This window comes from Pteronotus mesoamericanus, unplaced genomic scaffold, assembly GCF_021234165.1.
Source record: "Pteronotus mesoamericanus isolate MK-2021 breed Mesoamerican mustached bat unplaced genomic scaffold, CSHL_Meso_final scaffold_507, whole genome shotgun sequence".
NCBI classification, from domain to species: Eukaryota; Metazoa; Chordata; class Mammalia; order Chiroptera; family Mormoopidae; genus Pteronotus; species Pteronotus mesoamericanus.
The window spans coordinates 2,439,718-2,465,588 of record NW_026555319.1 but is presented as its reverse complement, the minus strand read 5'-3'; the positions used below and the strand labels follow the sequence as shown (position 1 = coordinate 2,465,588).

General features: G+C 68.4%; 2 protein-coding genes across 2 annotated transcripts in view; one reads left to right on the top strand and one right to left on the bottom strand.

Annotated features, from left to right (window-relative positions):
- Positions 1 to 686: 686 nt before the first annotated feature.
- On the top strand, positions 687 to 9,437 carry RFLNA (refilin A). Its single transcript, XM_054594024.1, has 3 exons — positions 687 to 908; positions 8,552 to 8,661; positions 9,104 to 9,437. The coding sequence occupies exons 1-3, from the start codon at positions 702 to 704 to the stop codon at positions 9,435 to 9,437; spliced, it is 651 nt and encodes a 216-aa protein (XP_054449999.1). The 5' UTR covers positions 687 to 701.
- Positions 9,438 to 15,195: 5,758 nt separating this feature from the next.
- Positions 15,196 to 25,871, bottom strand: part of NCOR2 (nuclear receptor corepressor 2) — a 159,203-nt gene continuing 148,527 nt past the window's right edge. Inside the window, exons 40-49 of the mRNA XM_054594180.1 lie at positions 24,773 to 25,200; positions 23,532 to 23,681; positions 23,254 to 23,396; positions 22,743 to 22,936; positions 21,764 to 21,913; positions 21,017 to 21,165; positions 20,310 to 20,363; positions 17,760 to 17,981; positions 16,630 to 16,809; positions 15,196 to 16,173 (exon numbers count right to left, since the gene is read on the bottom strand). Coding sequence (XP_054450155.1) covers positions 15,992 to 16,173; positions 16,630 to 16,809; positions 17,760 to 17,981; positions 20,310 to 20,363; positions 21,017 to 21,165; positions 21,764 to 21,913; positions 22,743 to 22,936; positions 23,254 to 23,396; positions 23,532 to 23,681; positions 24,773 to 25,200 — 1,852 coding nt within the window. The 3' untranslated portion in view covers positions 15,196 to 15,991. The remainder of the gene's footprint in view (positions 16,174 to 16,629; positions 16,810 to 17,759; positions 17,982 to 20,309; positions 20,364 to 21,016; positions 21,166 to 21,763; positions 21,914 to 22,742; positions 22,937 to 23,253; positions 23,397 to 23,531; positions 23,682 to 24,772; positions 25,201 to 25,871) is intronic.

The window sequence follows — 25,871 nt, the reverse complement described above, 5'->3', positions numbered from 1 at the left end:
CTCCCCAATCCCCTTAGCCCCGAAGGCCGGGTGCGGAGCCCAGGTCGGCGGGGCCCCGCGAACAGCGAATGTAAACAAAGCCCTGGGCCCGGGATGGAAGCCGGGCCAGAGGCAGCCTGGCGGGCGTTCCGGCCGCCGCTTCCCTCGGCCGCAGCCCCAGGGCTCCCGAAATAGACCTTCCTGAGGCGCCTTTTATACGGGCCCTGGTGGGCCCCACCGGCCTCGATCCTGACCCCTTCCGCGCCTCGGGGTGACTTGGGGACCCCGCAGGCCACCCTCGGGGCCGCCGCGGGACGCGTTCTCCGGGCGGGGGCGCTTGGGAAGCCCTGTTCCCGGCTGGCGGCGCGGCCGGTGCGAGTCCCGGGGCGCGGGCCGGGCGGCGCGGGGCGGGGAGAGGAAGGGAGGGGGCGGCGCCTAGAAAAGGAGGCGCGGGCCGGGAAGGTGCGGAGAGGCCGGCGGCGGCCCGGCGTGGCGGCGCGGAGCCCGGAGCCCGGAGCTCGGTCGCGGCCCGTCCCGGACGCCCGGGCCGAGCGAGGGCCGCAGGGACGCCGGGCCTGAGCGCCGCCTCTCGGCTCTGCCCTCAGGTCCCAGGCGCGCAGCCCCCGCCGCCGCCGCCGCCGCCCGCCCGCCCTCCCCGGGCCCGGAGCGCGGTGGTGGAGCCCCGCGAGGAGCCAGGGGCCCGCGCCCCGTGCCCCCCCGACATGGTGGGCCACTTGCATCTGCACAGCATGGAGGAGAGCCTCCAGGAGCGGAGCCGGGAGGGCCTGCTGGACAGCCCCGACTCCGGGCTGCCCCCCAGCCCCAGCCCCAGCCCACCCTTCTACTCCCTGGAGCCTGGCATCCTCGACGCCCGCGCAGGGGGCGCCGGCGCCGCCTCGGAGCCCCCCGGACCCGGCGAGGCCGGAGCGGTAAGCGCGCGCCCTGGGGCCGCGGTGGGGAGGGGCTGCGCGCCCCAGAAGGGATAGAAAAGCCGTGACCCAGTCCCTCCGCGCCCCCCTCGCCTGCCCGCCCCACCATCTCCAGCCAAGAAGGTGGCCCTGTGGCAGCCACACACCCGGGCAGGGCCAGGGCGCATCGGTGAGGGTGGTCCAGCCTGACCCCGCGACCTGCAGGCGACGCCTCGCTCCGCAGGGAGCGGGCAGGGGCGCAGGACCGGCCCAAATTCCCGGGGCAGCGGGCCCCTCCTCCGCGGCTGGAGTCCTGGGACCGAACGGGGCAGACGGACAGCCGTGCCGGCCCCTCCGTGCTCCTGACCCAGTTCCCTGTTTACTGCTCCCCGCTGCCAAGGGGCAAGCCTTTTTTTTTTTTTAAAGCAAACCCAGACAGGAACCCTTCCCTCCCGGGATGGTGAGGGATGTTGACGTGGAGCTGAGGCGGCGCCTGGGGAAGGCTGGGACCCAGGTCAGGGGACCCGAGTGTGTCTCCTGCGGGGCTTCGTGGGGTGCAGCGCGGTGGCTAGACGGCGGCGTCTGGGTGTCCCCCGCAGGCGGAGCAAGCGGTGGGGGCTCCCAGTTCCCCCCCAGGGAGGGAGCGACGAGCTGGAACCGGGAGGGAGCTGGCAGCCCCCGGGCATGTTCCCACTCCTGCCCTCGCTCTGTGCTGCGCGCCGCCCTCGTGAGTGTGTGTGTGGGTGCGCGCGCGCGTGAGCAGGACTCCTGGTGCTTCCCAGGGGCCGTGGCGCCTCGCCTGGGCCCTCGCAGCGGTCAGCGGTGCCCCGGGCTGAAGTCCGAAGGGGCGGCTCCCTTCCCTCAGGACGACGAGAGTGTCCCTGGAGCCCCCCTTGCCCCTTAGGGTCCCAAGCCTGACTCTCGGCATCACTCTCGGGGGCCTCGTACGAACACCCAGGCCCGCCGCGCACGCAGCCCCGGGCCGCCCCCGACCCCGCCCTGTTCTGTCCGGACTGGCTGCGCAGGGGCGTTGGGAGTTTTAAAACCTCCACAGGTTTTTTTTAATGTGCAGCAACGTCTGGAAGCCGCCAATCTCAGACCCAGATAACGCGGATAATTTGAATTTTGGTCTCTCTTGCGGGGCCTGGGGGTGGGAGGCGGTTGAGGACTCCAGCACGCGCAGTGGTGACTGAAGACATTGCCGTGGCATCGGTCCTGCTGGCTGTCCTGCGGGTCTCAGACGCGGCCCCGTGGCGTGGAGCGCACCTTGGAACAAATCCCGGCGGCTTACCCCACGGGGCCCTGGGAAAGGGGACAGGGAACCAGCCTGCGCCTCTGTTGTGTAGGTGACCCAGAATCGCCCGGATGCTCTGTCTGCCCGCCCGGCTCGTCTCGGCCGGACTGATTTTCTTCCCCCGCCTCGCTGACCGGGCGCCAGGGCGGGCGCTCGCTCCTCCTGGCCTCGCGGCTCAGCTGGAAGGTGGAGCCCGGGGCTGTCTGCACACAGGTAGTGGTGTCCCTGCTGCTGGCCTGCGCCGGCGACCACCCCAAAGCTTTGGCGAGTGGCCCCCTCGGTTTCCCAGGTTCCACTGAAGTGGTCGCTTCTGCCCCCCGCCCCCCGCTTTCCAGAGGGGGAAGCTGAGGCATACAGGTCAGTTAGCGTGTGCCCGGAGTTGCCCGGCTGGTAAGTGGCCGGGCTGGGACAGAGCCCTGGAATCGGGCTGCGGCGTCACCGCCCCGAGACCTGACGACGCCCCCCCTTCTCACCATGAGCTGCACGAACGACCTGTGTGGGTTTTTTTTTTTTTTAATTAAACAAAATGCCTGTGAACCTCTGTGGTTTTGAGATGCCGCTTTTAATAAAAAGGGAGGAAATGGTTGCCATGGGCAACCTCTTCTCGGCAGGGGGCCTGCAGCTGCCCCCCACCCTGGCCCCCGCCGCCGGCACCCCCCTTACTGTCAGGCAGGGCGCCCTCCCTCCCGTTAACTCCTGCGCACAGGGCGCTGACCTGGTGTTCAGCCACACTCCTCGCTGATGACTCCCTGAGAACGCTCTCCAGGCCGAGGTCAGGCCGAGAGCTGGCCGCAGGCCCGTGCATCTTGCGGGAGGGACGGAAGCCTGTTTGGGCGTCGGAGCGCGTGGTCTCCGAGGCCGCGCAGGCCGGTGGCAGCGGCGCAGACGCGCGGCTCGGCCTGCTGTGCACAGGGCGCTGACTTTGTTCTGACCCCCAGTTCCCAGTCTGGCCGCCTCAGGCAGAGCAGGCGGCCCGGGGGATCGAACTAGAGGCCTTTCTCCCAACTCTAGCGGCTGGGGTCCTGTGAAGTTTGCTGGCATTTCCCTTCATCCAAGACGCCCCCGCCAACTTTGTTGGAATGGGCTGGACTTACCCTCCGGGCGGTTCCCCGCCAAAAGCAGCGCCCTGGCTGCCGCCGCGTCGGCCCCGCGTGAGACACGCAAGCACCGGCCGGGCTGGGTGGGAACGAGTCCCCGCTGTGCCTCCGCGCTGGGCTTCCTTGTTCACTCTTTGCAGCAAAGACAGTAACGTTTCTGTGACCCTTAATACGCGGGGGTCCGGGAAGCAGACGTGCGCCCCACCCGTGTTCACTGAGCGCCCGCTGCACGCCCCGCACATGGGTGACACAGCAAGGAATGAGGTGTTTAAGGCCCCGCCTCTGGCACAGCGCTTGGTGGCACACGGCACCAGGAGGGCTGATACGCCGGGGGTGTGGAGCTACTTTAGACAGGGAGGTCAGGTAAACGACATTCAACAGACGCCAGAGGGGAGAGGCAATCAGGGTGTAGACTTCACGGTCTCGGGGCGGCAGTGGGCGCCAGTCCAAGGGAACGGCGAGGGCGAAGGTCCGGGCGGAGCGGGGCGGGGGCGGAGCGGGGGATGCAGGCCCCGCCGAGGCCAGAAAATAGAATTCCACGTGGTCTCTTAAACGTGTGCTTGTGACTGTTGTACTTCTATTTTTTAAAAGGTATTATGAGCTCGCACAGCCCCCCAATTAGAAACCCGAGTCAGAGCCTTGAGGGAGAGCGCCTTGCGGACCGGGCCTGCGTCCCTGCAGGGCGCCCCGCGGCCACGCTGCCGGCGGCCGGGAGGGGTTTGCCCGGCGGCTGCTTTCGTCCCACAGATGTGTCAGCCGGGCAGGGCCGGGCGCGGGGCCGTGAGCGTGGCGGGCGCTGGCGGTGCCCCTCGGGCTCCTGGGCCGGACGGTCAGCCCCCCCTCCCTCGCCCCAGCCCCGAGCTAACAGGGCTGTCGGGGAGCTGGCCCTGCCCCATCTTCCTGCCCCCAGGGAGGCCACGCAGAGCAGTGGGGGCCTGCAGCCGTGTCCCCCGGGGGCGCGATGGAGGGCACAGCCACCTCTCGGGGTCCTGGTTGTCCCCCCGGGCGCCACCCTCACTGCCCTCTCCCCCATCCTGCATATTCTCGTTTCTCTCTTTCTGGTCTGACGGTGAAACCAGAGATGAGAGGGGCGCGGGGAGGGGGTTCGGATTTAGGCAGTTAGTGCCCAGGACTGGGAAGGACGGATGGACGGACAGACCAACTGAGGAGACGCATCAGCCCCCGTGGCCCCCTTACAGGCCTCCAGGTGTGTCCCTGGCCAGCGAAGGTGTCTGAGCCCGCTCAGGTGGAGGCGCGCCAGGCACGGCAGGCCAAGGAGGGGGACGCGGAGCAGAAAGGGGGGCCGCAAGGAATGGGGGGAGGGGAAGCCGGAAACCCTGGAGCCTCTCGTCAGCCCCGCCAGCCTAGTCCCGGGTGAACTGGCCTCCAGCGGAGATTCAGCGAAGGCCCCTCAGCCCCGCGCCCCTGCGGCGGGCTCAGCCATCCGGGAAGGCCAGCTCTACCTGTGGCAGAGAGGCCCGCGCCCCACCAGGTGCCCTGGGGACAGAGCAGGGAGGGACCCAGCGGGGCCACCTTCCCCCGGGACCTGGCCCAGGCGCGAACTGGCAGCCACCGTCCTGGGGCCACGTGGTCTGTCCACCCCGCTGCCCTTCCTGCTCCCGGCCCCCGGGGCTGGGGCTGAGATACACCGGCCCCAAGCCCGCCTTCAGTGGCCTCTGGCGAGGGTGTGTGTGCGCCCTCCTTTGGCGGCCGGCAGAACCTTGCAGGCGCTCGTTAGAGAGCTGCCGTGACAGAGTCACAAACCGGGCAGCTCAAAACAACGGAAATTCCTGCTCCTGGTGTCCTGTGGGGCCCGAAGTCAGAGATCGAGGGGCGGCAGGGCCGCGCTGCCCCTGCGGCCGTCGGAGAGACTCCATGCCGCGTCTGCGCAGCCTCTGGTGATGGCCGGCCCTCCTCGCTGTCCGCGGGCCTGTAGACGCGTCCCTCCCATCCCTCCCCCGTTGTCACCTGGCCGTCTCCCCTCTTGTCCCCTGTGTGTGTCCCTTGTCCAGAGCTCCCCTTCTCAGGAGGATGCTGGTCCGTGCATTTGGAGCCTCTCCTTACCTAGCAGGACTCCCATCTTCGCTTGATCATATTTGCAAGGACCCCTTTTCCAAAGGGGGTCACAGTCACAGGCCACACGCCTTTGTGGGGTCCCCGAGCCCCATCTCCGGTCCGCTGCTGCGCGCACGCGCTCTCACGCTGTCGGCCCGCGGGCCTGTGCGGGGCCGCGCTGCTCTCTGGCTCGCTGGGTCCCGGGGCTCCCCGGCGGGCCCCGTTCAGCTGCCCCTCGTGCCACCTCGGGGGAGGGCCAGGAGCCCCCACCAGCCCCAGGCCTTTCATAAGAAGGGCGAGAATCCCTCAGGGCCCCTCCTTGGGTCATCTTCCTCGTGGGTGACGATCAAGGTCAGCCTTAGCCCAGCCTGTGAACTTTTGGTCTCAAACCCCAAACACCAGCTGAGGGTGAGCGAGTTCATGTTTCATTGCAGCAGAGTCTGTCGCCCGCCAGCGAGGCCAGCTGAGTCGGGCACAGGTTCTATGTGGCCTGGGCGAGCGCGCCCCGCCCCCGTGCCCGTGTGGCGTCTTCCCCCGCTCACTGGCCCCCTCCCCCACCCACTCGCCCTCCACTGGCCGGGGCTTGCTGCTTCCTTGCTGGAGGGAAAGTTCCAGGTTCCCTGGGCCTGGCTTTGGGCCACAGCCCCCACTAAGGCAGCTGAGGGCTCCCAGCGTCACCCAGCCTGGGGCCCAAACACCGCTGTGCTGTCCCTGCGCGCCCCTGCCCCTCGGTCCGGCGCCCTCCCGCAGAGCGGCGCTCTCTGCCGTGGCCTGGGCCGAGCCCTGCACCACCGCCAGGGACGGGCACGCCAGGGCGCTCGGGTGTATTTTTACTTCCAGCCAATGAGCGCTCACCCTCCGGGAAGGCGCATGAATCACTGGCGAGGCCTCAGAGCCTGGCAGCGGCCTGTCCTCCGGATCCGGTCCCTCCCTGCCCGCCCCAGACCAGGGCGCCAGCGGCCGGCCCCCGTGGGCTCTCCGGGCCCCCAGAAGCAGCTGGAGGCCGTGCCGTCCGGGATGGGAAGGGGGATATCTGGGAGGCCGCCGAGCCTGGCCTTCCTGTCTCAGCTTGTCTGTGCCTGGGACCCACTCCTCTGCCCCTGCGTCCCAGGACACATGCGGGCCTCCCGGGGTCTGTCGAGCAGCCGCAGTGGGAGCCCCTCCCCGGCCCGCCCCCACCCTGGAGGCCCCCATCCGAGCCGGCCCAGCCGTGGAGGAGCGCCCCGTTCCGGTGTGGTTGGAAGGTCGCCCTCCTGGCGCCCACGCGTGCCGCCTTGGCTGTGACAGGCGCTTCCGGTGCCCGTTCCTGGGCCGGCTGTGCAGGCCTCACAGCCCTCGAGCCCTCGCGAGAGCCCTGCAGCCAGAACGCTCAGCTCGGAGCCCCAGACGCGGCGGGATCCCCCCTCCTGTCCGCCCGGGCCCTGCGGGGGTGGCCTTGGGCCTCGGTGACTTCCGGAGCTGTCTCACCACCCGCCGCCAGATGCCAGCCTGCGTCTGGGTCTCGCCGCCTCTCCTCTCCTGGGAGGCGCTCCCGGCTCCGCGGGCTGGGGCTGTGTTTCCACGGGGGCCCTTGGGCCACCGCTGCCCAGGGCCCAGCTCCCCGGGCCCGCCCATGAAGTGAGCCTTGGGTTCTGTGCAGGCCCGGCCCATGGGGGCTGCCGTCCCCTCGGCCCGAAGTCCACTCAGGCCATGTCGGGGGTTCAGCCGCTTCTTCAGCCCGGATGGACCCAGGGGAGGGGCGCCTGGCACTCGGCCTCTTTGAGAAGCCCTCCCTGCTCGTGAACTTGGGAGTTATGCTTTCTTTAGGGGTGGGGGGGGGGGGGTGCGGTTAAAACCAGCATGGGCTGCCTCCTGCTGCCTCAGTGAGGCCGCCTATCTGGACAGAAGAAACACTTCCGAAGCCCTGTCCTCACCCCGTCAGGGCTGCGTCTTCTCACTCCGCAGCGGCCACACGCCACCCCTTCTGGCCCAGGAAGGGCCCTGGAGGCACTGTGCCGCACGCCACCCTCAGGGACCTCGCGCAGTAGGCGCTCTGCGCACAGTAGGCGTTCAGCAAACACTGGCACATGTTTGGGGAACACCTTTCTGGGGAGGGAGTTGTTTCTAGAAGCATCAGTTCCTGCGGTTTTTCAGTTGGGGCTGGCACAGACTTAAGCAGGGGCCGCGGAAGGTGCCGGGGGCGTCTGGAACGAGCCGCTGCGCTTCATTTGTGTTTTGCACTCGGCCCCCTGAAACCAGGTGGCTCGCCGTGGAAGAGGGAGCCGTGTCGTTTCAGGGTTCGGAGGGTGGGGACTACCTGTCTCCAGGGAGGAGGAAAAGGGGAGCTTGGGGCTCACGCCAGCTTTTTCCGGGGCCTCACCCTGTGCGGGGTGTGGTTGCCCCGTCTTCGCCACGGCTGCGTGGCAGGGGCGCCTGTCGCACCTCCAGAGCCCTGGAGGCTGTGTCCCCGAGAGGGGGCGGCCGCGTGGGGCAGTCTGGGGGGCCCACCCTGCGGGGGGCCTGGGGGGTCTCAGGCTGGTGACTGTGGTGGCTGCCACCTCGAAGGGCACCAGAAGGAAGAGGGAGCCCTGGAGCAGCACACGCTGGCTCGAGGGGACATACATCCCCGGCAGAACTTGTCCCTGCACCCCCAGGGGGACTAGGGCTTGGGGTCCCCACCATGCGAGTGCAAGGCAAGCGCTGAGGATGGGTGGTCGGTCTCCACGAGCCCCCAGCGGCCCCACTGGATGTAAAGCGAAGGCGGGGAGGGGGGCAGCCAGAGGCTGCTGTGCAGGCAGTGAGGACCCCAGCCCGCCAGCCAGCGCTCCTCACGGGCTCAGACCTGGTCTGACCGCAGGAACCGGGCAAGAGGTGCCTGATGATGTCACCACGGAGCCCCACGGAGGCTGCCAGGAGGGACCTTGGGTCTCAGAGGAAGAGCTTTTGCCCCCGTCATATTTCTGCTTCAAAGGCCTCGCTCTTCTGGCCTGGCCCGAGGGCTGGGGGTCCGTGCAGGGACGGCCCAGTAGGGGCGGCTTCCCTGGGTCAGTGGGGTGGGGGCCCGATGGGGCAGACACAGCGCGGGCGGCCCCTTGGTCACATTGGGGCCGGGCCGTGCCCAGGAGGCCCGGGTCTCTGGGCCCGCAGGCTGGGGCTGGAAGGGCGTGGGTGGCCCTCTCGTGCCCAGGGGAGTGGGGGCTGCAGGGGCTGTGACCCCCCATCCATGACTCTCCCTGCAGCCCCCGCCCCGCCCCCCGCACCCCCCGGCGCTGGCGATGAGGCCCCGGCTGCGGCCAGTGTTCTTCGGCGAGGGCATTGAGGTGAACCCAGAGCCTGCACAGGCGATCCGGTGAGTGGGGCCGCGGGCTGGCGGGATGGGGCCGGGCTCCACAGCCCTGGCCGCTGGCCGGACGCTCCAACGAGCCGCGCCAGCACCCCGGGGCCCCTCTCCCGCTGGGTGTCTCCCGCGCCCCAGGGACACGCTGCGTTCCACACGACCGGGACCGGCCCGTGGTCCGCGGCGGGGCCCAGTGCGCACCGCCCGCCCGTTGCGCCCGCTGCCCCACAGTGCCCCTGTAGGGCTCACGGGCATCCCAGTTCAGGACCCGGCCAGGGCGCGTGTGGCCTTCAGCGCTCCGGTGTCCCCTGCGCTGGCACGGGCCTTCCGCCCTTCTTTGACCTTTGGCCTTGGCCCTTCGGCAGAGCCCAGACCGTGTGGAGGGGTCCTGTCAGGGGAGGGGGTGCCCAGGCCCCATCCTGGTCTCATGCCCCTCCTTTTCCCCCACCCCCAGCTGCAACTCTGAGGTCAAGTACACCTCCGAGAAGCACTTCCGGGACAATGTCTTCTACGCTCACGTGCCTACAGTCACGGCCTACAGCGAGACCATCGTGGCGGCCCCCAACTGCACGTGGCGCAGCTACCGCAGCCAGCTGACGCTGGAGCCGCGCCCGCGCGCCCTGCACTTCGGGAGCACCACCATCATCTTCCCCAAGCACGCCCGCAGCTCCTTCCGCACCACCCTGCACTGCAGCCTGGGCCGGCCCTGCCGTCGCTTCACGTCCAGCGTGCAGCTGCAGCCGGGCCAGCCCCCTGGGCCCCGCCGCCTCGGCCCCTCCACGCTCTAACGGGGTGACCGGCCGGGCCCCGGGGCCGAGGACCACAGACGCCAGGGCTGGGCCCGGAGCCCGGGAGGGAGGCAGGGCGGGAGGCCCAGGGCCCAGCCCCAGCCCGGCCGGCCCCTCCTGCTGGACTCCGTAAACGGATCAATTCTATCAGCCCCGGAAGCCCCGGAAGCGCTGGGCGCAGGGCGTGGGCGGGAGGCTGTGTGGCGGCTGCGCCCAGGGGCAGGCTTGGCTGGGGGTCCCCCGCCGTCCTGTCCGCCCAGGGCTGGTGAAAGAGGGGGCGCCGCACGTCCAGCCTTTCGGACTCGGTCCAGCTTGGCACCAAGGGGCTGGACCGTGGCAGGGCAAGCCCAGGCGGACGCTGAGCCGGGCGGCCGGGCTGAGGCCGACCGGTGCCGTGCTGGGCCGCTCTGGTTACGTGTGGGGGCAGTGCGGCCCCGCTCAGACCTCGTCTGAGCTGTTCGGGGGCCTGTGCCCCCGTGGAGAGGGTTCGGGGCGCAGCCCTCCCAGCGGAGGCCTGTGACCTGCAAGGCCTCACCTCCGTCGGCCAGCACGCGCAGAGCCAGGCCTCCCCGGCCTCGGAGCTGTCCTGCCAGGTGCCCGGGGAGGCGCTGAAGGCCTCGGAAGTGTCCGCTGCCACCCGCTCAAGGCCGGGGCCCAGCCGGGCGGCTTAGAGAGAGACCGCGGGGGCGGGGCGCCTGCCACCAAATGGTGGTTCTACGCCTGCAGCGACAGAGCTGCGGGGTCCCCCTCGCCTGCGTGATGTCAGCAGAGGGAGACAGGAGACTCCCACTTCCTGTGTGGTGGCTCGCTCGGGGCCCAGTGCATCCTGGGACAAGTGCCCAGAAGCCCCCGAGGCCCGTGCGGGAATGTGCCCAGACCTGACTGGACCCCCGGGCGGGGGGCTGCCCCCAACTGGGGCGGGCAGGCCGGGGCGTCAGTGCTCACGCCCCGGGCAGGCCAAACGAACGATCTGTTTTTATGTATCGACCCAGGCGGTGCGTGCTCTCTCCGGAGACACTTTCTGATTAACAAAGAAATAACTTAAGAATTGATTGATTATCTTAATAAAATGTGCAAACCCGGTGTTTCTGAGACCATGAGTGGGCGGGGGGGTGCAGGGAAAGGTAAGTTTGGTCTCTAGGCCCACAGTCCGCGCTCTGCTCGTGGGCTCAGAGCCGGGGCCCCGCCCCACACAGGGCCAGTGAGCAAATGCAGAGGCCTGGGCCCTGCCCCGGGGCTCGGGTCTGGGGGTGACTCCCCGGAGGTCCCAGGGTGCGAGTGCAGTTGGGGCGGCCACCTCCGAGAGTCAGGCAAGTGGGGTGGCTTTTGACGAACGGGCTTTGTGCCGGGGACAGAGCCTTCCCTCCCGCGGGGAGGTGGGCCCCGGTGGTGCGGCAGGCAGGGCAGGTGCGGCCTCCTGACACCGAACCTCTGCCGGGCCGCGTGGAAGGTAATAACAGCAAGGGACCCCGACCCCAGGCGGCGTTCGCCCTCCCGCGCTCTTGCCGCGGAGCCTTCCCTGCTCTGCCCGCTCGCAGAGAGGCTGAGCAAGGCACGGGGGGTCAAGGAACAAGCCCCTGACACCCGGGGTGAGCCCTGTGGCTAGAAAAAAGGCACGTGACTTTATTTCTCGCAGCATCTGGAACCCGGGCCGCGGCCTGCCCTCCCAGTTGCTGGGACGTTAGGGACTCGCCGCGGAAGCCAGCCAGACCCTCCCTGGGGGCCGGCCCGGTGGCCCCTTCTCGCGTCGGAGGCATGTGGGCCGGCTCTGGCCCCAAACACCTGTCACGGCCCCCACGCCCCGCTGCCGATGTCCGGGTTCACACTTGCTGACCTCAAATCTGACACAGCCGCCTCTGCCGAAAAATAAACCCAGGTGACCGCAGGGCCTGGCCGCGCCGCGTCCCACCCCCGGGAACCCGAGCGGCAGCCCTGGTCCTGACCGTCGCGGCCGGACCGCACTTCCTGTGTTTGTCCTTCACGGGCCCTGGAGGTGGCTGGCGGGAAATGCGGATGCGGGGCGGGGCGGGGCCTGGCCCGCCTCCAGGGCCGCAGGAGGGCAGCCTGGCTCAGCTGGCTCCCGACTCACCGAGCGGCCAGGGACCTCCTCCAGCTGCGGGCGGTTAGCGCCCAAATCCTGCAAATAAAGTTCTCCGGAGCCCAACACCTGGTGCCTGCCCTTCGCTCCGTCCTTCCCTACCAAACCCATTTGTCTTTGTTCCTTGCCCTGCCCGCCTCGAGCACAGGCGAGGGGCAGCCCCTACACAGAAGACAGGCAGTGCGTCCCGCGCGCCCCGCGCCAGGCCACTGTCCCCTGCTGCCCAGGGGAACCTGTCTCCTGGGCCGCTTCTCCCTCACTGTCCATCCCGCACGCTTGCGGGCAGACACCGCCCAGTTTCACAAAAACAGAAACGCCCGGCCCCCATGCTGACTGCCGGCCACCACCCTGGGCTCCCAGCCTGTGCCCCCACAGGCACCCTCCGCCGAGCCCATCCTTCCTCCAAGAAGTACCACCTCTGGCTGCGGCCGGTGTGGCTCAGCGGATGGATCGCCGGCCTGTGAACCGCCCTGGTTCAATTCCTAATCAGGACACAGGCCTGGGTTGCGGGCCAGGTCCCCGTAGGGCGCACGTGAGAGGCAACCACACATCGATGATTCTCTTCCTCTTTCTCCTTCCCTTCCCCTCTCTCTAAAAAAATAAAATAAAACCTTCCACCTCCAGGAGCCACGCTGACTGCCCAGGTTCAGTGGTCCAGCCCCAGGAAGGCTTGTCCCAAGCCTGGAGGCCCAGCCGCTCTTGCCGCCTGTGGGAGGCAGCTCTCCAGGCTGGTGGCCCGGGCCTCCCCCTGTGGAGACTTGCCACCCAGACAAGTGGGAAGGGGCCGGGTTCGGGCAAACTGCCGCTCTGCCGCGCTAACGCCCTGACGCTGGGCTCCACCCCGCCCACAGAGAGGCTGCCAATTACCTGCATCAGAAACACCGGGACTGCCCACCCCCTGCAGGCGAAACCTGGGCTGCTTATTGAAAGCGGATTTCCAGGCTCGCCCCGGACCGAGAGAACTACATTCGCACGTCCCATGTGGGGCCCAGGAATCTGCGTTTTTAACCAATGTCCCAGTGTCCTAAGGACATTTGCCAACAATTGTCCTTCACTTTACAAATCACATTCTAATTTTTTTTTAAAGGTTTTATTTATTTTTAGAGAGGAGAAAGGAGGGAGAGAAACATCCATGCGTGGCTGCCTCTTGCACGCCCCCTGCTGGGGACCTGGCCCGCAACCCAGGCATGTGCCCTGCCTGAGAATCATCGAACTGGCGACTCTTTGGTTCGCAGGTTGGTGTTCAACCCACTGAGCCACACCAGCCAGGGCTCATTTCGATTTTCTGTTGGCACTGATCCTCCCGGTATCAGTGCAGGTCGACAGCCACCGGGAGCTTGGGGTCAGGAGAAAGACGAGGGCTCTGTGGGCCTGAGACACGGGCAGCTGCCCTGCATTAGCCGCCACCCAGGGGAGAAGGGAGACGGGGAGCGAGGGGTCCTCAGAGGAGGCGGTGCCCCGGCGGGGTTTTGACGTGTGTGCAGGAGCTCGCTAGAGAGCTGGGGATGGGTGAGCAGTCCCAGCTTCCGTCTGAGAGGCGGGGCCGGGAGAAAACCAAACAAGGTGGGGCAAGAGGACCCTCGGGGGGGCGGGGCGCTGAGGACCGGCTGGGTGCGGCTGGAGACAGACAGGCGGGCCCTCCAAGGGCACCGGGGAGCCGTGAGCTCTCCCTGCACCCTGCAAATGCCTGGATGTCGGGTCCGGCCACTGGCCTTCGACCGGGGGGCCCACTCTGAGGCTGGGGGCAGAGATGGCCAGGCTCCTGAAACATGTGCTCCCCCACGCACACCCCAGGCCGCTCCGGCCTGGCCACGGCTGAGGGAGGTGCCCTGGGATCCTGGGTGGTATCGGCACGTGTGGCTGGCACCTGGCGGCGGGTTGTGAACGGCACCGCCAGGCCCGCCCTGGGCTCCAGGTGGAGGCGCTTGAGCCCTGAAAGGTGGGAACGGGGCCCAGGCTGGGACCTTCTGCTGGCCCAACAGTGCCACCTGCCTGTCGCCCGCAGCACTGCAGCCGGGCGCCGGCTGAGCCCCGGCAGTGCCACGTGAGGCCGGGCGCAGTGCGCAGGCGAGCACACAGGGCTCCGAGGGCACTCGGAGCGTCCCCAGGGCCACACAGAACGTCACCACGCGGCCTGGAGACCAGGCCCCGCGGCTCCAAAGCTCTCTGCCCATCTCACCTCCTGGGTCAGGTCCCCGGATGCAGACTGCGCCCCTCCCCCCCACACCCTTGGACCTCCCGGTCCAGCTTGGAGGCCAGGCAGGGACAGCGGCTTTTTAAAAAAGGGTTTTTGTTTTTTGTTTTTTGTTTTGTTAGAGTGGGGAAAAGGAAGAAGAGAGAAACATCTACCGGTTGCCTCCTGCGCACCCCCAGGCAGGGACCGGGCCTGCAACCCAGGCCTGCGTGGGACGGTGCTCAGCCAACCGAGTCAGGGTGGGTGGTTCTCTCCCCTCCAGTGCACCCCGTTCTCTGCTGCTCCCAAACCCTGCGGGGCACCGAATGTGAGGCGGAAGTCCGGCACCCGGCGAGGAACCGGGCGTGCCGGCCTGTTCATGAGCCCAGTGGCCCCTCTGGGTGCCCGGGGTGGTTGTCCCTGCGTGGCCCGAGAGGCCAGCATGCCTGGGCCTCCTGAGCCAAGAGGCTGAGGGACAGGGACGGAGAGGGCTCCAGGACCACAGGACCCTGGGCTTAGCCTGACTTGAGCAGAGACCCCTCTTTGCAGGCTGCCTGGTGGGGCTCACCCTTTCGGCCCCAGACCTCCCTCACTTCTGAGAGCCCCCAAAGGTTTCAGGATCCTGGGAACCCAGGCCACCCCTGGCAGGACTCAGCCGGAGGGGCCGAGTCTCCTGGCCAATGGTCCGCTGAGGACCCTCGCCCCACAGGGCAGGACTTCTGCTCGGAGAAGACAGTGGGCGCCGGCGGTCCCAGGTCAGAGCCACCCTGGGGGCCGCGGGGTGGCCGAGGGGCTGTGTGGCTTCACTTCAGCGCCTTCCCTGAGAGCCTGCCACACCCTGGGCAGTTGGGCTCGGGGACGGGATGGCGCGCAGGTGGGCGGCAAGGTCTCCCGAACGCACGCCCTGCCAGCCAGGCACCCGATCTGGCAGCGGACTGAGTTTACATGCAGGGCCCAGAGGCCGCAGAGCTTTGAGCAAAGTGGAGGCAGGCTGGGTGGGCAGGAGGGCGAAGGTCCAGAGGCCACGGCGCCCCCCACAGGCAAAGAGGGACATGTCAGAGAGCCGCAGCCTGTCCGTGCACATGGGCGGCCGTTCCAGGACCCCAGTGGGAGAGCTGTTTTCTTCTCTGCCCCGACGTCAAAGCCAGCAGTGGCGGCTCGTCCGCTGGTGGCGCCTGGGACGCCCTCGTGGGGTCAGACTTACTGTGGGGTACACACACTCGCCTGCAGAGGGGCCCGGGCTGCTGAGTGAGGGGGACGCTCCCCCGCTGGGGCCACGCGCCAGCTGTCCCTGACCCCCGGTCGCCTGCCCTCCGGTGTCTAGTCTGAGACAGAGAAGCAGCCTCTGCAACTCGAGTATAATTTGCTTTTTAATGAGAACGTGTGTAAATGACATACGCCACCGCCGGGCACAGATGACGGTCACAGAACACCCATCCGATGCATTCTGCCCGAGGGGGGAGGGAGGGCGGGCGGGGGGCGGCGGGCTGGCGGCCCCGCCCTCGGCCTGCGGACGATGGGTCACCAACGGGGGCCTGCTGGCGCCCTTGAACGGTAAGCAATTGAAAGCACAGCAGCAATAATACTGGGTAAGTCCTTCCTTGCGTAAAACATCTGAATTAATTAATTGAAGGTATCAAAAATATACCCTGTAAACCAATACATCATCTACACCGGCCCTTCTTTCCCGTCGCCGTGGCGACGATGCACGAGAACGACAGTCCAGGTCCTCCGGCCGCTCGCCGGGGCCGCCCCCGGCCCTTCCGCCGGCCCGTCCGCCCGACCTTGTTTCCAGCAGTCTCGGTGGCTGGGGCAGCCCGCGGGGACCGGGACCAGAGCGCGGGGAGTTGGACAGGGACCATGTCCGTCTGTCCAGAGCGCTAAGCGGGATGGGGGTGGAGGAAGGGTGCGGGGGCTGCTCGCTCAGTTTCGACTTTGGTTCCAAATGCATGAAGGGGGGAGGCAGCGGCGTGGGAGCGCGCGGTCATCCTGCGTTGGGTCCCTGGCCACCCCAGCCTCGTGCGTGTGGCTGCCGCACGCGGGCTGCGCCGCCTCCCCGGCCCCTCCCCTCCCGAGCACCAGGTAAACATCCCCTGAGTAAGGTCACTGCGCAGGGCCAGCCGGGGTGGGAGTCCCAGTTAAGGCTTTAGACAGGCAAGGATGCCGGCTCTGGACGGACGGACGGACGGACGGATGCGCAGGCCGACTCTGGGGCTCCTTCCTCGGCTGGGGGAGTCGGAGCCTCCCGCTTCTCACCCGGCTGCTCGGGACGCTCGTGGAAGGTCACTCGCTGTCGGAGAGCGTCTCGTACTGCTCGCAGAGCAGCGGCTTGGGCTCCTCGTCCCAGGCGTGATGGGGGCCGGCGAGGGGCCCGCTGCCCGGGGGCAGGCCCGGCGGGGGCGGGGAGGTCATGACGCCCGCCTGCAGCCGCATGATCAGGGGGTTGTAGGGGAACGGCGTGGAACCTGCCGGAGAGACCAGGAGAGACGCCCGGGGGCCGGGTGAGCCAGGCAGCCCGCCATGCCAGCCCCAGCCCCACCAAACTCCCAGATGTTTCTCAAAACTGCCCAGGCGCCTCCTCGAGGTCCCAGTCCTGCCCCGGGGTCTGCTCCGCAGCTGATAAACCCCGTGAACACGCGCTGACCACGCTCCTCCCCTCAGCCCCGCAGGGCTTCCCCCGCTCCTCAGGAAAGCCTGGCACCCAGCAGCCCACCAAGCCCGCACCCCCTCCGCCCTCTGGTCAGGACCAGAGGCCAGGCCCCCAGGACGGCCCCCGACGCCCTTTCCCTCCGCCTGCACCACTTCCAGAAGCTTCCTGACCACTGAGCAGTTTTGGAGAAGCCGACCCCGTGCCCAGTTGGCGCTCAGCCTGGTGACCCACGCAGCCCGCGGCCTCCCCGCAACACTGCCCCAGTGCGCACCCGCAGACGAGGGGCGGTCCTCCCACACGCGGTTGGTGAGCGGTGTCCGGCGGCTGCAGTCCCCCTCCGAGTGCACCGAGGAGACGGAGGGGGGCCGGTCCCCGGACGCCAGGCCCGGGGCTGGGGACTTGGCTTTTCGGCTGCCGGGTCTGCCAGAGACTTTGGCCTTCCCGCCGCCACCTGTGGGAGACATGTGGGAGGGGCCATGTTGGACGGCCAGGAGAGTGTGCACACCGCGGGGTCGGGGGCACCGCCGGCCTGGCCAGCTGGCCAGGCCGGCCGGGAGCCGGGGCTCGGAGGGGACTTTTTCCTGGAGGGGCGGGCTGATCGTCTGCCAAGCCCTCAGGCCGCCCTGAGGCCCCCCCTACCCACCCAGCGGCTGAGACCCTGCGCATGAGGCCTCGGGCCTCCGGCTTGGCCCGGACCACTGCCCTGGACCGTGCGGAACTGGGCAGAGAAGCCAGGAGCCCCAAGGCCAGACCTGGGCTTCCGTCAAGACCAGGGACTTCCTGAGGCCACAGGGTCCAGGCCAGACCAACGGGCCTGAGCGCCCCGCCTGGCCCTTGCTGACACGCAGAGCGTGACGAGGACCCTGCAACCGGGCAGAGGGGAGCCGGCCCCTCTGGGTGGGGGGCGGGCACACAGACACCGGTCCCCTCCCAGCGGCCCGCGGGCCGGCAGCGGACACGCACGGCGGCCCCACAGGCCTCTCGGCCAGGGCCCGGGGGCCCCTGCAACCCTCCAGAGTGGGCGGGTCCTCGCTGCAGCCTGACACCCCCCCCCGCCCCCACCCTGAGACACACAGACAGGCCAGGACCGGCAGCCCGAGTCCGGCAGGGAGGGAGGCAGGCAGGGCTCGGGCGGCAGGGCGCGTGGTTTTACAAAAGCAGCAGCTCCTTCGGGCACGGTGGCCGAGGGGGGCCGGGCCACGTGGACACGCGGGGGCGCCCGCCCAGCGAGGGGATTAGGCAACTCCAGAACCACGTCAAACACGCACAAAAATAGTCAGAAGCTCCGAAGCTGGAGGGGGGTCGGTGAGAGGAACTGGAGGCAGGAGGATTAATGACACCGGGTGGGGTGGGGGGGCGCAGACGGGGCGGGCGGGGGCCCAGGCGGAGGAGCCTGCAGACCTGGCGAGGTGAGGGCGTGTTCGCTCCGTCCGTCAGCAGCGGTTACGGGCAGAGCAGCGGGCAGGCCGGCACTGGCACTCAGAGCGTTAAAAGCATTGGCGCCGAGCGGGGGCTCCTCCCACTGATCATATTTACCCATGAGCGCCTTTCTAATAATGGCCTCCAGCCCCATGTTGGTGCTGGCATGCTCCTGCACCGCCTGGCTTCGGCAGGTCATGAGGCCTGGGAGAGAGACACACACACACAGGGGCCGAGGGGCAACGGAGAGGGCAGCGGGGGGAGGGGGGGAGAGAGAATACACAGTGAGCACATTTTGGCAAAGCAACACGTCCTTTATTCCCGACCCCCTCGGCCTTCCTGCGGGGGCGGGGGCGGGGGGGCAGGGCTCCCGCTGACGGGCCCTGGGGAGGTTGGGGGGACGTCCCCGGCCTCCTTTCTCCTCTGCCCTCTGGGAGATCCCTCTGCCCGCCTCGTCCCGGCTGGGGCTACTTTTAAAAATTCCAAGTAGCCTTAAAAAACGGGGCCAGAGGGCTGCCCTGCTTGGGGAAGTGGCCGCTGGGAAACGGAGCCAGGCCGCCCGAGCTCGGTACTGCAGTGCGGGCAGCGGGCACAGGGAGGGGGGCTCGGGAGGGAGTGGCCAGACGCTCCGCCCGCTGCCCCGCCCACGAGGCCTGGCGCCCACAGCCCCCCGCTGCCCCCCAGGCTGGGCCTATGTCTCCCCACCCGGGAGCCACGAGGAGAGAGAGGTGCAGAGACGGACGGTGAGGTGGGTCGTAGCCATGCAGTTACGGTGCGCGCGGGGGACAGGGCAGAGCTCGAGACAATTGCGTGACCGCCCCAGCCCGGCCACCCCATCACCGAGTGGTCGAGTCAACACACAGGTCCCAGACCGATCCTTCCAGACACCCGCTGCGAAGTCACGTTAATCAAGCCTCCTTTTCCGCTGACCCGTTTTCCTGACCCCTTCTTGTTCCCTTGTGACCCGTTCTGGGGACTTTTCCAAACCCTGGGAAATGTGTCTGTTTTCAGCTAAACCAGACTTGGCCGGCAAAAGCCCCAAGTCCACTCCACCTGCCGTTGGGCGGCGGGCGACACCTCCACGACCGGCGACCCTTCCGCGCAGCAGAAGGTGCGGGCACCCTGGGGGCCCCCCACCCCGGGCAGCTCTCGGCCGCCCCACCCCGCCCCGCCCGTCCCCCCAGAGCAGCAACTGCGTTCGCTGTTTCCTTTCTCATACGCCCTCCCGACCTCGCGGCTGTGTTCTGGCCGCATTTCATCAGCACTTCCGAAAAAATAAATAAATAAATAAGGCCATACCCTCAAGAAAAAGCAAAATTTCCAGCAGGAGTGAGTGCTAACGGGGGGGAAAAAGACTTTACGATCCCACACAGTAAGAAAACACAGGGAAAGTAGAAACGGCGCCAGGACCCAGGCCGCGACGGACGTGGGTCAGACCGGGGCCTGAGCCGAGCACGGACGTCCCCGCGGCTCCCTCTGCGAAGGCCGCATTTGAGGCTGGGCCTGAGCAGCACAGCCCTGAACCTGCGCAAAGTCTTTTGTGGGGGCTAAACAGCTTAAAAAAAAACAACAACAACAACTATAATTTACAAGTTTTAGCACAAATCTTCATTGTACCCGTGGTATGAATGTGCACAGACACGTGCACCTGTGTATCTAGCTGCCTATGTCAAGATTTGGAACATTCCAGAAACGGTCATTTCTCGGTGTTGTGTTGTTTGGGATACGTGGCCTGGCTGAGGCCAGAGGTGTCTCTGGGTAGACGACGCAGCCTGGTGGGGACCCCACTTGGAGGCTGTCCTTTGCTCACCCGGGTCCCGGGGTGACATCACAGTCCCTAGCACATGCCTCCGCCCCCCTGGCCTCAGGCTGCCACCGAAGGACCAGAGCGCAGAGGTGACTGCGCCACCAAGGCCCCAGTTGCACCGCGCGGCGGGTGCGGACCCCATGCCAGACGCGGCGCCACGCGGTCCTTCCCGCGCAGAAACGCACGGCGCAGCCCCTGCCGCCCCCAGGCCCCGCCCCCAAGCCCAAAGCATCACAAAAGCCTTAAGTTTTGGCTTAAAAATGGTGTGAATCGCAGACCCAGCTCTGAAATACACCGGCATTGTTTCCTCCGCGTCCTGCCTTGGATTTCCAAGTAAAACGGATGCTCTAATTGTAAAAAACGGCCACGTGGACCCTGGGTAAAGCCACACACCCTGAACACGGGTCCGCTCCCCGCCCGCACCCCGCAGGCCCCAGGGGGGACGCAGCAGGCAGGCCGGGGAGGTCCCCAGGCAGCCGCGTGTGCATGCCGCACAGCGCTGGGCACACCATGGCCTTGGAATCCAGCTCCTTGCCCAGCCTCGCTGGGCGCCCACAGGGCTGGCGCAGCCCAGAGGAGGGGACACAGGGGAACGAAGGTCCCCCGTGACCTCCGCGGCTAGGGTCCCCCAGTGCCCCTCCTGCCTGATCTCCTCAGGGCGCAGCCGTGCTGGGCGGGGGCAGGGGCGGGAGGGAGGCAGCTGTGTAGCTGGGACTGGCTGTTACCTGCTCCCGTGATGGCCGGCATGTTGAAGATCTCCGTCCCGGGCTGGCCGATGCCTGCGGAGGGACGAGACGGGTGAGACCGACAGCCGCCGGGCCCCAGGGAGCCATCCCCGCCGCCAGCCGCCTGGCCCGGGCACACCCGGGAGCTGGCTCCGTGCAGAGAGGTTCCTGCGCTTGTGGGGCCCGCGGCTGTCCTGCCAGCCAGTGCACGTGGGCTGCTGGCCCCCTGGCCCGGGCGCCGCCCTGGCCGGTGACTCTGCAGGGTTTCCGGTCTGGTCCCGGGAGAGGAAAGGCCCCCCACGACGCCCCTCCCTGTAAGGCGTCCTGACCTCCCTCCTCCTGAGAGCGGCTCTGGACTGGCGCCCTGCCGCAGGGCGGGGCTCAGCTGGGGTTCACCGCCCTGTCCGCCCACGTGGGGAGGAGTCACAAATGGGGCGAGCACCGTGAACGGGAGACACCCAGGGCCCTCATGGGGCTCTGACCCCAACCCCTGGTGCCTGTGTGGGCTGAGCAGACACGTCTGTGCACATACTCAGAGCGCCTCCGTGTGCGGGCTGTTCCGGCTCCTGCCCTGCGAGCCCCCGCGTGCCTGAGGACGCCCCGCTGAGCGTGGGGTGAGGGGCCATGGTGGGGGCCGCGGGCCGCCCGGCCCCGGATCCCCAGCCCACCCCCGGCCGGCTGGCCCCAGCCCCGCCGCGGCCCCTTACTGTATTCGGGCTCGCTGCGGTTGTGGGTGCTCAGCTTCTTGTTGATCTCCTGTTTCTTGGACTTGACCATGGCCGAGTTGCTCTCGGTCAGCTTGCTGAAGAAGGCCGGCGGCTGGCTGGTGTTGCCTGGAGACTTGGAGCCCATCCTGCTGCGAGAGCAGACACCCAGCTCAATTCCCCCGCCACTACCGCCGCCGGCACACCTCCGACGACGGAGCCCTCACCACCTGCGCCGCCTCAGAAATCTGAAGCCACGCTTCTCCCCCACCCCTCGGAGCCCCGCCCGTCCAGTCGCTGCTGTAGCCCACCTGTCCTGGGCGTGGGGGATCTCTGGGCGGCCCCGGCTGCCCCGGCGGGCCACTCTGTCTACCCGCGACAGCCCTTCCTGCCACACGCACCGGAAGAAGCCGCGGGAGCCAGGAGTGGCTTTAGACTGTGTCCTGCCGGAGGCTGGCCGGCCTGCCTGCTTCTGTGCCTCCAGCCCACCCGGAGCCCCACTCGGCCCAGCACATGCAGCCCCTTTCTTGGAGCCTCCCCGCCGCCAGGGCCCAGCAAGAGCTGAGAGATGTCAGCCCGGGGCATGGGAAGCTACCACTAAGGTCCCCTGGGCTCGCGACATTTGCTTGGCAGGTCTGAGGAGTCCCCGCTGTGCATGGAAGCCTTTGTGAGCCCCCGAGGCCGCGGGTCAGCAAGCCGCTGAGTCTTAAGCATCCCTGACAGGGGCACAGGGGGCAGGCATTAAATTACCTGGGCTCCACCTGCTCCCCATCCCGGTATAGCAGGGGGTACATGGCGCCCCGTGGATGCCCGGGCTCAGCCCCGCTCTCCGGCGGGGACACTGGCTCGATGCCGTCCTCACCACTGCCCAGGGCTGCGGCTTTGCTTGGCTCTGGAGACCTGGGCAGAGAGAAGGTCCCGGCTGTGGTCAGAGCTCAGCACGGCTCCCAGGGGGACGCGGCCCACTCTGCACGCCCCCCATGCCGGCCTCACTCTACACCAGGACTCGGCTCGCTCTTCCTGGGGGGAGCCACGCGGCAGGCGCTTTCGGGGACGGGGCTGCCTGCAGTCTCTGCTGTATGTTCTTTTTTTACAGCATTTTCAAGACATAAAGCCGCCCTTTGCCCCGGACCGTGCAAACAGGCGGGGGCTGGGTTTGGCCCGCGGACAACAGTCTGCAGACCCTGCCTGGGCCCCCTACCAGGCGCCCCGCTGCTCCCACAGACGTCCTGCGGTCTCCCCACCTCTGTGCTTCATTCGGCCGGTGCCCCCCACCCGGAACGGCTCCTTCCCCGAGGCTGGGGACGACCTTTCCCTTCTCCAGCGCCCCGGCCGGCAGCCAGGGCCGTGAGCGTGCGTGCATGTGCTGGGAGGCCACTCTCTCATCTCAAGGCTCTGGTTCGAATCCCAGCTCCACCACTTATTGGCTGTGCCTCTGTGGGCAAGCGAAGTCACATCTCATGCCTTAGTTTCTTCCTCTGTGAAATGGGGGCAAGGCTGCCTAAGCTCCCTGGGGCTGCGGTGAGAAGCCTAGTTACACAGGTAAGGGCTTAGCTCCGTGCCTGGAACCCATGACACCAGCTATTACCTATTGGCCGTGACCTTGGACTAGCGCTCCCTTCTCCCCAGGCCTCAGCCTCTCTTCCGCATGCCGGCGGCACGTGGCAGCTGCCTGACCAAGGCCTCCCAGTGGCCGACCAGCGAGGGGCACCTGCCCCCCAGCGCTCACCTCTTGCCCCCTTCGCTGTGGGGGGAGCCACGGGCGGGGGCGCCATGGTCCGGGGGCGGGAGGTAGAGGTCGCTGGGGGGCCGGCGCAGGTCCAGGACGGGGCAGCTGGCTCCGGGGAAGGAGTAGAGGGGGGCGGGGAGGGGCGCGCTGAGCTGCTGCGGGTGGTGCCTCGTGTAGTCCTGCGTGATGACCTCCTGCAGACGGGGGCGGGGGTCAGGCAGCTGCCAGCCCTCCCGCCAGCGCCTTCTTGGGGGGGGGGAGAGGGGTGGGGGCCGGACAGGGCAGAGGACAGAGCCGCGTGGGTGGGACGCAGGTCGTGGGCTCAGAATGCGGCATCAGCAGGGTGAGGCACAGCAACGGTGTCCGCCGCGGAGACCTGGGGGTCCCCAGGCCGCAGTCCCGGGCCGTGGTTGACCCACCCGACCAAGGGGCTGGCTGTGTGTGGCCCCCCGCCCCCGCCCTCGGGTCCAGTCCCACCCCAGGTGCACAGGTGCCGGGGAGGGGCAGTTACACTGATGTGCTGAGCCAGGGTGACGACCCGCTGGTGACCCTTGACCCCCGGGGCGGCCTGCAGCAGAGGGCCGGAGGGCTGGCTCTCGGAGAGCGGCCGCAGGTGCGGGAGGTGCACGGCCTCGCTGCCCAGCTTCGCGGAGCCTGCGGGCCGAGCAGAGCGGGTCAGGGGCGGGGGCGGCTGCCCGGATGGCGGCTGGGGGACGGGGCGGCCCCCCGGCTGCCGCGTCACGACCGTCCCCGTCTCCCGGGGCCGCGGGCGCAGGGGCAGGGGCCGACCTGGCTGCTTGTGACGCAGGTCCCCCTCCAGGAGGCCCTTGTCCAGCTCCTCGAGGTGCTTGGGGAGCCCCTTGTCGTGGGTCAGGCTGGGCGAGCTCACAGGGCTGACGGGCTCCACCCCGTCGGGGCTGTAGCTGCTGCCGTGGTGGCCTGCGGCAGGGCGGGCCCGGGTCAGGCCGGGCCTGGACTCCCAGCCGCTGCCCTCCCGGCCCCGCCCCCTGCCCGCCCGCACGGAGGACCCCGGGCCGGAGCTGGCGCGTGGGGCGCGCCGAGGAGGAAGGAAGAGAGGACGGCAGACAGAGGTGGGTGGGGGAGAAAGGAGCCCGGGAGATGCAGGCAGGTGGGGGTGGGGGGGACCTGAGGAGATAGCGGGAGAGACACGCCGCTGAGACGGGACACGGCAGACCCGAGGGTGGCGGCGAGGGCGCGGGCGGGTCGCTGGGGCAGGCAGCGTGGCGCCGTGGTGGCCAGAGGGGGCGACGTCCGTGGGGGGTACGCCAGGGAGCGACGCTCCAGGCCCAGGGGCCCCCACGGCCAGCCAAGGGGAAGCCGGGGAGGGGGCCCGGAGCGGGGAGGCGGGGCGCAGAGGCCTCCCCCTTCCCCTGCACGCGGGGTGGTGCGTCAGCAAGCGGGACACGGGCCAGGGCACCCCCGGGGTTCCCTCGTAGCCTGGGGAGGACGCTGGGGCCAGGCTCCCAGCTCCTCCTGGGAAGTGGGGTGCTGCTCTCCCCGCCCCTCCCCGCCTTCCTCCGCGGGCGTCCTCCTAAGCAAACTCATCCATCCACGCCTGGCAGCAGGCCGGGCGGAGCAGAGCCCGCTGCGGCCCACGCCCTGCCCCCCAGACAAAGGCGCAGAAGAGGGGCCAGCGACGGAAGGGTGGCAGAAGCCAAAACCACAGATCCACTCATTGAAGGAAAAAAAGCAAAAATCAAAAAGAAAAATGTCATGATAAAAAAAGTCACAATGTGCAAACGACGGGGCACCCCATCAGAGCGTGCAATCGACAAAGACGAGTTTAAAAACCAAATACCAAAACCAACGAAAAAGGGGCGGGGGGGATAAAAAGCAGAGATCTGTAAGTATCTTTGGGCCACAGGCGGGCGGGCGGCGGCGGGCCGGAATCTTACCGTCGCGAGTGGAGTCGGCGGCCAGCGAACCTCCTTCTCGCGGCCCTTTATCGGGAGCAATTTGACGCGTGATTATCGCGTCTATGAAGGTGGCAGCTGTCAGGATGGTCTTACCCAGAGAACGGAGCTCCAGTTCCTGGATGGGAAAGGGTTTACTTTGAGTCTTTTCCCGGTGCAGGTCTGCGGCCGAGGTGGGCGGCGCCGGCGGGTCCGGGCTGGCGTGGTGGGGCGCGAGGCTCTTCGCCGGGGTGCGGGTGACGGCCGCGTGGCTGGAGGCGGGGGGCGCCAGGGCCCGGGGCTCGGAGCCCTTGCCCGGGGAGGAGGCGGGCTCCAGCCCTGAGCGGGCGGGGGGCTTGGTGAGGAAGGCGTGGCCGGTGTCCCCGCGGGGCCTCTCTGGCCGAGCGACCCTCGGGGTCTCTTTGGGCAGCAGGATGGGCTCCATAAGGGTGGGGTAGACCCCGTCCAGGGCGCTGCCCAGCGGGCAGTGGGTGGCAGGCGGGAATGTGGCCGCTGGGCGGACAGGCGAGGAGGTGGAGGCGGACCTGGGGAGGACAGCGGGCGGTCAGGCGGCTGCGGAGCCCGGCGGGGCCCCGGCACGGCCTCGCACCGACCCCGGGGGTGCGCTGTTCCCCGGGCCTGCGCCGCCCTGTGGGCACGCCCGTCCCTTTGTCCCGTTATTCATTCGTTGGCGTTATTCATTCGTTCGCTCGTTCAGACTATCGTTACAGAACTCCTGACTCAGCACCGACCGAGGTGTCAGGGACACAGGAATGAACAAGACAGAAGGGCCTTGCGTTCTGGCCGAGGAGACAGACTACAGGTGTGTTCACAAACTGAACCCCCAGCGGAGCGTGGCCGCCGCCGGACACAGCAGGCGGGCGCGATGGGCGAGGAGGACGAGGGGCTGTGCCGGCCAGCGCGTCAGGGAAATGCGCCGCCCTTTCTCGGGATGGGCATCGCTGGGGAGGGTCGGATCCAGAGCAGCCAGCGGGGAACCTGATTTCAGGGGCGTCTCCACAGGACCCTGGGCGGGGAGGGGTCCTGGGGAGCCTCCTTCCCCTCGTCGGGCAGCTCTGCCCGCGGGCCTGGGGGTCCTTGTCCCCAGAGGGGACGTGGGTCCCCTGTGAGAGGAGGCGGGCTCTGGGGGACTCTGCTGCCCTGGGTCTTGTCCAGCAACAGGGAGCCGCAGCCTTGCAGGGCCCCGCAGCGGGTT

Coding starts and splice junctions, on each gene's coding strand:
- RFLNA (XM_054594024.1), top strand. CDS start 702: ATGGTGGGCCACTTGCATCTGCACAGCATGGAGGAGAGCCTCCAGGAG. Junction 909..8,551: donor GACCCGGCGAGGCCGGAGCG/GTAAGCGCGCGC, acceptor CTCTCCCTGCAG/CCCCCGCCCCGCCCCCCGCA. Junction 8,662..9,103: donor GAGCCTGCACAGGCGATCCG/GTGAGTGGGGCC, acceptor CCCCACCCCCAG/CTGCAACTCTGAGGTCAAGT.